Here is a 12224-nt window from a genome sequence, read left to right as displayed (position 1 = left end):
GGTTTTACGCGACTTCGTCGACGGATGGGGCGACCTTGCACACCGGGAGAGGCGAGTTGGTTGGGCGTCTTAGGCGATTTGGAAGGGTGCGGGTGTTTTCAAGTGACTTGGTCGACGGGTGAGGTGAGCTAGCACACTGAGGATGGGCGAGTTTGGCTTCGTGCTTAGGCGATTTGGAAGGGTGTGCGGTTTTACATGACTTCGTCGACGGATGGGGCGACCTTGCACACCGGGAGAGGCGAGTTGGTTTGGCGGCTTACTATACTAGTTACAAGGTCATATACATGAACTAGATAGTCAAACGAAAAAAACTCAATTATTCAGCTAAAGTCTTGTACTCCCTCCGTTCCTAAATATGTCTTTTTAGAGATTGTAATAAGTACTACATACGGATGTATATAGTCATATTTTAGAGTGTAGATTCACTCATTTTGCTTCATATGTAATCCATATTAGAATCCCTAAAAAGACTTATAATTAGGAACGAAGGGAGTAGTAACTAGTATAGTACCCCAATAAAACAGGATTCAGCCTTGAAGTTCTTAGACAAACCGTGTTGTAGAAAACTAGTTTTCCTATGATCCAAAAATGCCTACAATGGTGTTTGGAGCTACAATGAAAATACGTCCATAATATCCAACATAAATACCTACAAAAAATAAATGTCTGAACGTACTATTGAATATGCCTGCATTTTGTCCAAAATGCCTACAATGGTGTCTGAAAACTACATATTAAGATGCTTGCATGTTATTCCAGAAAAAAATGCATGTGTACCAAAAGTGCTCATGATGGACCTACCGCCTGTTTTGACTTCAAGATGCCTATAATAATCTCTAAAACTACAATTAAGATGCCTAAGTATTAGCCAAAGATGCCTACAAACAAAAATATCAGGAATTCTACAGTTGAAAAGATGCCTACAATAATGTCTGAAACTACAATTAAGATGCCTACGTATCACCCAAAAATGCCTACAAACAAAATGTCTGAAAATCTGCAGTTGAAAAGATGCCTGCATATATCCAAAAATGCCTTCAATAATGTCTGGAACTACAATAGTTCCTTGGAGATAAACTGAGGCTGCTAGGTATGAAAAGGCCAGCCCTACACTTACACATGCTCATTTTCTCTCAGAGAGAAGTGGCTATGCTCAAGTACTGCGCTTTGCTAAATCTGCACATCTACTGAATTCAAAAATAGATGAAAAAATAGAAAAAACAGAGCAACCATACTTCATCTAAGAAACCTTCGGTAAATCTGTACGACAACAGATATCTCAAGCAAAAAGGTACGAACAAATCCCAGCAGAGATAATAGAGCAAACTTTTCACTGAACTTAACTGACTTTTTAGTAGAAAACCAAGAATAGCATGAGGGAATTTGCAGACTTGTGCTACCACATATTCTAGAGATATCATTTGTAACTCCCGCTTATAATAACAGATCAAAAAAGTTAGAAAAACACATTGTATTGCCTGGAAAAACATATTCTATTGCATAGAAGATTGCAGGTGCTCTCTGTGATTTTTGTTCAGTTGATATAAAATGTAGGCAAGCACAGAGGACATAATTAGGAATAACAGAAAAACATGCACCCCACACTTGACCTAATTTCATACACAGCCTGATTGGTATCTGCTGTTGTTGTTTGCCAGCATGAAACACACTCGAAAAACAGCCTATAAATCCACTATTATTGCCTAGTTTTAAATCTTCTATTGCTTAAAAAGTAAAAAAAAACACTGCATATTATTGCCTACATCCCTGGGATCTGATGGGATGGCGACATGAATTGTTGCCTGCCACCCAAAAATCCAAGCAGCTATGAGCTGCTGCACTTCCCCCCTCTCCATGACTGTGTGCTGCTGCACCTCTAATCCGTCCCTAATCCAAAACGATGGGGTGTGGATTTGTGCGTGGGAGACATATCTATGACCTCTAGCTGTTGATTGTATGTCGGAATTTGAGTCTTTCTCTGGAAATTTCTCGATTTCAGCAATACTCGCCCCTCTGTATTTCCAGAGATCTGAGAATTGGGCCTAAATGAGTGCGCATTCAACAATATTGCCTGCTAAACGCATATATTACACAGAATTTGCCTACTGAACACACATATGATGAAAATATAAAATATAACATTATAGTGCATCCATCAAACCAATCGTGAAACCACACGGATAAGACGCGAGACAGTTTCTGAGGGATAGATGTCCTCTAATCCCTTTCTCCCTTGTCTAGCAAATCTCAAACCCATGCTCCAGTAGAGATTTTGCCCCCGTGGATGCTAAATAGCTTGCCCTCCCCACGCGGCCCCAACCGGGAAGCAAAAATTGGTGCGCGCAAGACAGCAACTCGATGGCCAAAGTGCTAGATAACTCACCTCTGTTCGTGCACGTAGTAGAGAGCCTCGTCCCCCGTCGGCCGCCGCCACGCCCAACTCCCTCTTCTCCCTGGTCGCGCGCGCGAGCAACTCACCACACCCACCCCCCGCCCCGTGGACTTGCTGGTGACCACCTTCCCCTGATGTGGCGCTCGCTTCGCCGGTCCGCCGCTTGTCGTCGGTCGCCGGCGACGCTCGCATACGAATCGATTTATCTCGCCCTGTCGCCGTGCGGGAGGAGAGAGAGGGAGGGGAACGGGGAAGCGACAAAAAGGCACCGTCTCTGCCTATCCCACCTGGTCGGTCAACCCACCACGTGTCGCTATCTCGTGCCAGATGAACGGTTGTCCTGCGGCCGCTCCAGCGTGCTGGATAGCGCGCACGCGTCACACAGCATTTAGGAAGTTGCAATAGGGCTCCTGTGGCAGCTAAGGCTGGTCATAGTGGAGAGTAACTTAGACTAGTAACATACATATGTTACTAGTCTATGTTACTACCTTCATAGTGGGTAGTGTCATAGGTGTGGTAACATAGTTGCCTTCATTTATTACTTTGTAGACTCATTATGCATTGGAAACCGCTATGTGATGGTAACATATTATGTTACTCTATTTGCCTCTCTCCTCATTAACTACTTGCCACATCATCAATTTTGCTTATGTGGCATCTATGTTACTATCTATGTTACTCCCACTATGACCAGCCTAACAGCGTGTGGCAGAGTTGTGTGGGATTAGCAGACAGGGGCCCGATTTCGTGTGCTGAATAATTCAACGGTCAACATACAACAGCGACATGGGAACTGCTTTGAATAGGACCAGACTTGATTGTGGAACTTGTTTGCTTGCATATTATTTATATCTGCGTGGCTTCCAAAAAGGGGAATTTGCATCTGTATATCTGTATAATTAATGTGCTGGATGATTTTGGCTGCAAGGAATGTGCAAACACGGTGCCGAATCTGAGCAAATACTACCTTTGTAACTTAGTAATATAATACGTTTTTTTACACTGTCATGGGCTCTAAAAACGTCTTATAAAAAATTTATAGAGGGAGCATTACATAGGTGTTTTCACATGAATAAAACACATTGTTTGGTCTCACCATCAGAGAGTAGGCTTTTGTTTTTGTGTTTTCAGATGAATAAAACACACTGCAGCAGGCATGTCTTTTCTTATTTTAGAAACTTGTTGGATTGCGCGCCCTTCTTCCTTGCTGATCCGCTCCATGCTTTGTTACTACAGTAACGGTCAAGAGTGAAGATCACTTTGCAAGAAGTACCTGGTGGTTGGGGTCAAGCTGAAGCTGACAGCGGTGAGCTGAAGAGACGGCCATCACTGCCATGCGCGTTATGATTCTTGCTTGCACCCGTTAACTTGAACCAGAGTCCCTCTGAGTTGCGAAGTTGCAACAGGGCTCCTGTGACAGCTAACAGAGTGGAAGAGTTCAGCTGTGAACATACAGTGTGTCGAATAATTCAACGGTAAGGGGACCAGACTTGCTCAGATTTCAATAATTCAACGGTCAACATGCAAACATGAGAACTGCTTGGCATGGACCAGGCTTGCTTGTGGAACTCGTTTGCTTGCAAACTACTCCCAACGTTTCCAAATATAAGTCTTTATAGAGATTTTAACAGGTGACTACATACGGAACAAAATGAATGAATCTACACTCTAAAATATGTCTACATGCATCCGTATGTTATAGTCCATTCGAAATGTCTACAAAGACTTATATTTAGGAACGGAGGGAGTATGTCTGAAAAGGGGAAATTGCATCTGTATATCCATATAATTAATGTGTGATGATTTTTGCTGCAAGGAATATGCAGACACGGTGCCAGGTCTGAGCAAATATTACATACTGTATGTATTTTCACATTAATAAAAACACAATGTTTGGTTAATTTCACCATCACAGAGTATGCTTTATTTCTGTGCTTTTTCACATGAATAAAAAACATTGCAGGCATGCCATTTCTTATTTTAGAAACTCTGCGGTCGGCAGCTGCATGGAAGCAGATAGATGCCTCGTTGACTGGCCGTCAACCATATGGAGCATTGTCTCACTCACCACATAACTCTCTGGTTTGCGTGCTGACATCTGTATTATACTCCCTCCGTTCCTAAATACTTGTCTTTCTAGAGATTTCAACAAATGACTACATACGGCGCAAAATGAGTGAATCTACACTTTAAAATATGTCTACATACATTCGTATGTTGAGTCCATTTGAAATGCCTAGAAAGACAAGTATTTGGGAACGGAGGGAGTATTATCCAAAGGAAAGTAATTTTGGCAATTCTTTTGTACATTTTGCAGTGCCAAATATGAGGTTTTGACTTACCATGAGTGTTTTTTGTGTGCAGTTGACAGAATTGTGGTTCACTGCTTGACCTCAGAGCATCACCGATAGCTTACTTTGAATTTAGTTACCTAAATGGCCTTTAGGCATGGACATGAATAACAAGCGATCGTTCTCCAGGGAAGGGAACCTCGCGAATGAATCATTCCCCTCAGGGGTTCGATCGAGCGAACAATTTCGTTCGCCACGGGAACCACCCGGAGTGAATAAGCCCAGACAGGGGGGAATATACAGGAGCGCTCCACCCCCCTATATGAATTTTAAATTCAAAAAATAACATCAAAATTCAATAAACATGGAATCTTGGGATATCAAACCCAAGTGCCCAATCTACTCCTGTGTGAAGCTTTGTGAAAAAAAATACCAAGAAATTTATCCGTGATGAAGAAGATACAGTTCGACCTACGATCCATCTAAATAGTTTTTTTCCCTATACATAGGATATTTTTTGTCTTTTTTGCCATTGATATATTTCCTGGTATTTTTTTTTAGAAAATTTCACACGGAAGTACATGGGGCACCTAGGCTTGATATTCTAAAGTCCCCTGGGGGAGGGGGGTTCAAATTTTTCAGTAGTTTTTTGAACTTAATGTTGATATAGGGTGGTGGAACACGGAGGTGCTCCAAATCCTCTTCCCTCATACAAGCCCCTTTACAAGGCCTCACAGCCCGATTATACACAAAAATAAATGACAGGAAAAAGAAGAAAAACAAACAAAATGCAATGATACAAGCAAGTAAGTTTTGCCATGCATGGCTAACTAATTTGATCATGTAAAAGGTTACATGGCAAATAATAAACAAAAATATGTTTATTTACCAAATAGGTACAGCTACACGGGAAAAAAATTACCATGCTCTAGAGAATAAAAGTGCCACATGTTTTTGAAATAAATAAATCAAGTGTAACGTAAGGCACACAAAAAAGCTATGCTTGTACAAAAAATATACTACAGCAAGTCAACGCAGTTATGAAACTAATAAAAGCCAGAACTTAACATATAGAAGAAAAGAACATAACAATTATGTTTGAACCTAAGTTGCCATTGTTAAGTATAAGAATAAGATGATGACAAAAGAAATATTGAAAAGAAAACTTGTGAAAAAGTCTAATGAAAGTAAATTTGCCATGGGATGTTCAAGTAATTTTCTATTATACCAAAAAGAATTTACCATGCTTTGTTCAACAAATTTCCATGTTCTGAAAAATAATTTTGAAAACAGAATTTATAATGTTGTATGCATTAAAAGTTGCCCTAGTGTTTACAAAACAAATTCGCCATGGTCCAAACAATAAGTTTTCATTGTTTATTTTTTTTCCATTGTCCCAAAAATTATCATGGTCTAAAATAAAAAATTTCCAAGTTTTAAAAAATAACTTTTGCAATGGTTTGAACAATAAATTTTCATGGTACAAAGTATAAATTTAACAACGGTTCAAAAAAATAAAGTTGACATGGTTCAAGAAATAAATTTGGCATGGTATAAATTATAAATTTTCCATTGTACAAAAAATAACTTCGCCATGTGATCCACACAATAACTTTCTATGGTTAGAAAAATAATAAAAATCCATGATCCAAAACAAAAAATTGCCATGATCCATAAAAGTAAAGTTTGCCAAATGGTCTAAGAAGGAAATTATGAATGTTGATTAACTACATGATACATCTAACAATATTGATTTGGTATTAAGAATGTTGATGACTTTTCTTATAAATTTAGTCAAAACTTTACAACGGCCGACTGAAAACAAATCTTAACAACATGGTACCAGGTCTTTTACAGTTTATTTAACAACATGGTACCAATTATTTTAAGTTAAAAATGCCTGAACTGGTATCATGTTGATAAACTAACATGAGAACAGTTGAGACTTATAGACAAGAACAAGTCAACGGCTATCTACTACGAGGATGTGGAGCAAACAAGCATTTTTTTTAGGCAAACAATCTGGATCATGATATCAGGTCAAGCGAAAGCCCACCTGGACTTGATAGGGCCCGACAACTCGGCCCATACTGGCACGTCAGTTCCAACGTGTTCGTGGCCCAGACCGAGCAGAGAGGAAATCGGCCGGGCCCGTCCCCTTCCTCCGCCGCCCCCGCCGCACTGCCCGGCGGATGCTGCCGCTCCGGCGGACCATATCCCCACTTCTGATGGATCCCGGTCGTCCCTGCGCTCCTCTGGCAGGCCGCCGCTCTTACGTACCAGCACACCCTCCCCCCTGCAGCGGCCACCGCATCTTGATTCACAGGTACTCCAATCAACTGCAGATTTGTGGATCCTCCTACCAATCAACTACTCGTGCAAGGATTCTGAGCGCTGGGCGGCGAGGCGACGAGCTTGAGCCTACTGAGCTCAGAGGAATAATCCAGAGGGGACGCACCATTGGCACGGTAAGCAGCAACTTCTTCCTGACTAGTAGTACTATCAAATTGCAGAAATGTTTGTGAAATCTGATGTGCCACACACCCTGGTAATCGTAACCAATAGCAGCATTACATGGTCACAGTAGCAGCATAGATGATCCGGTCGAGAGCGATACGTGCTAGGCACGGTGCATCTTTCATTCGAAAGTAGTCCATGGCTGGTTTCTGGTGTGCAAACTCGCAAAGTTGCGAGCTGTCGCACGATGCCCTAAGCCTTAAAGGGTAACTGAATTGAATCTTATATGACATATATGATCAGTGGCGGAGCCAGAAAATATGTATCAGGGGGGCCAAGTGCTACTAAAACAGGTTGGGGAGGGCCAAAGTGTTGAAAAATCGATATTTAGCAGCAAATTAGTACTAAATTTGCCACTGTTCGTAGTACCTAAAAAATCCGCCACTGGGGTCTTCCTCCTTTTTCAAAAAAAAAAAAAGACACCCGTTTGCACCCAAACATGTGTTGTCTGTATTAAGCATACTAGAGGGCAAAAAAAGCTATCAAAAACAAAAGGGAAGCGAAGCAAAATCGTAGGTTACAAACAGCTTAAGGCAGGGCTCGCGACTGCACAGGAAATCGGGAGAACTTAAAAGGGTTTCTTACTTCCTAATTGTTCTGTGTTAGTTATTCCTACTCCTACTAGTACTACTATCAAATTGCAGAAATGTTTGTGAAATCTCATGTGCCATACACCCCGGTAACCAATAGCAGCATTAGTCACAGCAGTAGCATAGATGATCCGGTCAAGCACGATACGTGCTAGGCACGGTGGATCTTTCACTCCATGAGCAGGAAAGTAGTTTATGGCTGGCTTCTCGTGTACAAATACGCTTTCTGTGTGTGCACAGCAGTATCCGTGCCATAAAAACACACTGGAATTTTTCTCTCCAACACACGCCCAAACGTGTGTCGCTTGTGCTAAGTGTATTAGAATGAGAAATGAGAACACTAGTATGCCCGCAATGTATACAAAACAAAATCAGCCAACAAAAGAAGTAGGGAAAAAAACTAAGCTAGCCAAGCCTAAAAGCTACTGTATCAAAACAAGGGAAGAGAAGCAAAACTGTAGGCTGCAGACAGCTTAAGGCAGGGCTCGTGGCTACACTGGAAATTGAAAGAACTTTAAAACACTTGTGGTTTCTAATTGTTCTGTCTTAGTTATTCCCTACTCCTAAAATGTGTTTTAATTCAGTGGGCTAGGAGCCTAGGAACATTTTGAAACATGCTATTAATTTCAACTAGAATAACAAGAAACGGATCTGCATTACAGAGAGAAACTGAACAAACTGTAGAATAAATAAATTCTTCTGCTGTAAAACAAGAAGGTTCGTAATATTAAAACATTTTGCAGGTAAAATTAACTCAACATAAGCGGCTTCATATTGTAATAGTTTGTAAAGATACAACAGACAAGTCTTTCACTCGTTTCTTTTAGCACCTGATAATCTAATTGTCTGTCTTCTCGGGATCGACTCATTTCACCTTGGACCCGATACATCTGAGGCTACAGGTGGAGCTGAAGAGTTCACATTTCCAGCAATACCAAAATTTGGTTCATTTGTTGCGACAAAGTTATGATCTATGTTGCTCTCTGCATCTATGGTACCTTCCAAGACTTTGACTACCTCGGACATTTTAGGCCTTCCTTTGCAGTCAATCTGCAAACACCACATCGCGAGCTTCATCATCTGAATCACATCTCGCTCGTGTGCTTGCATGTCGTTGCTGCTCTTGTCAATCAAATCTTCCAAGTGATTGTTCTTCACCTTTTCTTCCAATAGGGTAATAAGATGGACGCTCTCTTCAGGCAGGGAAGTGTCGAGGTTCTTTCTTCCGCTCACGATTTCCATGACCACAACGCCAAAGCTATAGACATCGGCCTTCTCCGTGATTTGTGATGTCAACCATTCAGGGGCTAGATAACCAGGTGTGCCTCTCATTCTTGTAACCACTTGACTCATGTCCCTATCAATGAGCTTGCATAGACCAAAATCGGAAAGTTTAGCATTGAAGTCATCATCTAAGAGGATATTTTGTGGCTTGACATCCAAATGAGCAATTCTCTTCATGCAATCCTCGTGGAGATAAGACAGACCCTTAGCTATGTCAGTGATAATCTTGCATCGTACCTTCCATTCTAACGGAGGAGCACTATTTTCATGTCGACCATAGATCCACCTGTCCAAGGATCCTTTTGGCATATACTCATAAACCAAGAGCCTATGGGATTTCTCTGCACAGAAACCAAACAGCCTGACCAGATTGATATGATGAATGCTGCCAATTGTCTGAACCTCCGCCAAGAATTCTTTCTTCCCCTGACCAGCTCGATCCAAACGTTTTACCGCAATCCTTTCCTCGCCTAGCTGTCCCTCGAAAACAGACCCAAATCCTCCTTCCCCGAGCTTGTCCTTGAATTGCTCTGTTGCTGCTTCTAACTGTTGAAACGTAAACCTCATTGGTGTTCCTTGTAGTTGACCGAACTCTGCCTCATCTTCCTCCATCTCATGGTGCCGTCGTGTTCTTCTCCGATATACGACGAAAAAGATCAATGCGAGAACAAAAACTATGGGACCAGTAATTGCAATCAAAACAACAGTTCTTACTTTCCTAGATGATGGTTCTGTGCTTGCTGGCCTAAAACCAGATTTGTTAGGATGACTTGGAGGTGAAGACGTTGGATTGATCGGTGGGCAGAAGATGACCTGGTAGTTGGTATCCCATGGACAACTGAATGCAGTTTGTGACGGAGCATCGCTGGAGAAGCTTAATGCTTCCGGGCACATCCGCACAAAAAAGGCCGAATATTTGTTGGATTCACAGTGTCTTCCATAGCAGCAGTACAAACTGGACTGGTTTTGAAGCGCGTTACATGCGCTGTTGCAGCCTCCCGGCGCCTTGAGCTCGCTCGGACACTGTGACGTGATGTTGGCCCCACAGTACGGCCCCCTTCTGCACCCTGATCGCCCTTGCCCGTTGGCCGGCATTGGCAGGAACTCCATGGGTACGTTGAAGCCCTGGTAGAGGGAGATGTGAAAGAAACTGTAGTTGTCATACTGGTTGAGCGAGAATTCAGCATACGTGATGGGCGGCTGACCATATGTGTTGCAGACGAGCAAGCCTTCGCAGTCGCCTGTCTGGCATGACCCGTTGCCTTTGCCGTCAAACAAGCAGCCTGTGCGCGCCCACACGCTTCCTGAAAGGGTGTCAGAGGGCACCTTGAGGGTCCATGTCTTCCCTGAGTCCAGCCGCATGCCACCGCCCACCGGCATAGCGCCTGGCCATACGGTGTAGGGGCAGCGGTTGGTGATGTTGAGTATCGTTTGGGTGGTGACGACTGGCAGGAGAAGCAGGAGGCGGAGGAGGAAGAGGCGGTGGAGAGTCAGGGAGATACCTCTAACTGCCATTAGTGCCGTCTACTAACAGGACTCCTCTTGGATGAGATGATAACGGAGGAAGAGATGTGTAGATGAGTGCACTTGTCTAATGTCTGCGTCTTGAAAATGTTCAACGGTCTAGGACAGCGACCTAACCCACTGCATTCTGTCCTCCAATATAAACAGTTTGACAAGCCCAGACTACTTGCTTGTGGTGGCTGTCTACTTCTTTTCGGTTACTTTCAACCTTATGCTGAACATCATTTCAAAGTTAGTACCATATATGCAAACTGCTGATGGTGAATATTTTTTGCTTACCACGATGCAAACATATGTCTACAAGTGAACATATAATTAACTTGCTGCCAGACTGAAATAGCTTCTTGTGTTCATTCCTGATCTGATCTGATGTATGCTCTTGCTGGGACAGCCAGACACTGGACCCTGGAGGATCATGGGAGGGCGGCGAGCTGAGATGGTCAGCGGCAGGCCAACAATGGCAGCAACTATGAGGGGGACACAATGTCTCGTGCACTAGTTTCGTGCATTTTCAACCTGTCTATCTCGACTACAAGTCGTCGTGTAAGTCAAGCTTTCTGAAAGTGGGAGATTTGGAGGAATAGACCGAAAGAGGGCATGTACATCATCATTCGCTGGCCCATTCGTTTGAGGATGATGGTACTCGGTTTTACATCCTCTGTCCAGTCAGGAGTGACGACCAAAACCTCCATGACTAAGTCGACCATGGCTGGAATTTCGACTTCAGTCGAATCTGTGGTACTCTTAGGCTGTGGGGGCTCTTCAGTGAAAGGATCTTCCTGAACTGAAGGTGAATAAATATGCTTCAAAAACACATTGCTAGGAATGGTCTCTCTCTTAGATCCTATCTTTGCCAATTTATCTGTAGCTTGATTTTTCAGTCGGGGTATATGGTGAAGCTCCAATCCTTCAAACTTCTTTTCCAGCTTTCTTACTGCGTTGCAATAACCAGTCATGTCCGGGCTCCTGACATCCCACTCTTTCATCACTTGATTAACCACCAAATCCGAGTCATCGTAGACCATAAGGCGACGAACGCCGAGTGAAATGGCCATACGCAACCCATATAAAAGTGCTTCATATTCAGCTTCATTGTTGGAGGAATCAAAATGAATCTGGAGAACATAGCTAAGCTTGTCTCCACGGGGGATACCAATACTACCCCAGCACCGAAACCATTCAGCATCTTGGAGCCATCGAAGAACATGGTCCAATGCTCCGAGTGAACTTGAGTTGGCAGTTGCTGCTCAATCCATTCGGCAAGGAAATCTGCGATTGCTTGGGACTTGATAGTCTTCGTTGCCTCAAATTTGATATCCAATGGAAGGAGTTCAATCGTCCATTTTGCCACTCGACCAGTTGCATCTCTGTTGTTCAGAATTTCAGATAATGGCGCGTCGCTGATGACTGTAATGGAGTGATCAGAGAAATAGTGTGCAACCTTCTTCATGGTCATGTAGATTTCATAGACAAGCTTCTGATAATGTGGATATCTCTGCTTGGATGGAGTCAAAACTTCAGAGAGATAATACACTGGGCGTTGAACTTTGTAAGCTTTTCCTTCTTCCCGCTCGACCGTGAGTACTGTGCTGACAACTTGTCCAGTGGCTGCAATGTAAAGCAGTA

General features: G+C 42.8%; 1 protein-coding gene and 2 long non-coding RNA genes across 3 annotated transcripts in view; 1 reads left to right on the top strand and 2 right to left on the bottom strand.

Annotated features, from left to right (window-relative positions):
* The window catches only part of LOC119280776, a 4882-nt gene extending 2240 nt beyond the window's left edge, over window positions 1–2642 (bottom strand). Inside the window, exon 1 of the long non-coding RNA XR_005138173.1 lies at window positions 2384–2642. This is a non-coding gene — a long non-coding RNA (uncharacterized LOC119280776). The remainder of the gene's footprint in view (window positions 1–2383) is intronic.
* A 4164-nt stretch (window positions 2643–6806) lies between these two features.
* Window positions 6807–11516, top strand: LOC119274705. The gene is made up of 2 exons (XR_005135288.1): window positions 6807–7151; window positions 10990–11516. It is a non-coding gene; the product is annotated as an uncharacterized LOC119274705 (long non-coding RNA).
* Window positions 8661–10147, bottom strand: LOC119274704 (G-type lectin S-receptor-like serine/threonine-protein kinase SD2-5). Its single transcript, XM_037555428.1, has one exon. The coding sequence runs from the start codon at window positions 9966–9968 to the stop codon at window positions 8661–8663; it is 1308 nt and encodes a 435-aa protein (XP_037411325.1). The 5' UTR covers window positions 9969–10147.
* Window positions 11517–12224: the final 708 nt, after the last annotated feature.

The sequence above is a fragment of the Triticum dicoccoides genome, chromosome 3B (assembly GCF_002162155.2).
Source record: "Triticum dicoccoides isolate Atlit2015 ecotype Zavitan chromosome 3B, WEW_v2.0, whole genome shotgun sequence".
NCBI classification, from domain to species: Eukaryota; Viridiplantae; Streptophyta; class Magnoliopsida; order Poales; family Poaceae; genus Triticum; species Triticum dicoccoides.
The sequence above is the reverse complement of the archived record's forward strand: the minus strand, read 5'-3'. Positions and strand labels throughout refer to the sequence as shown.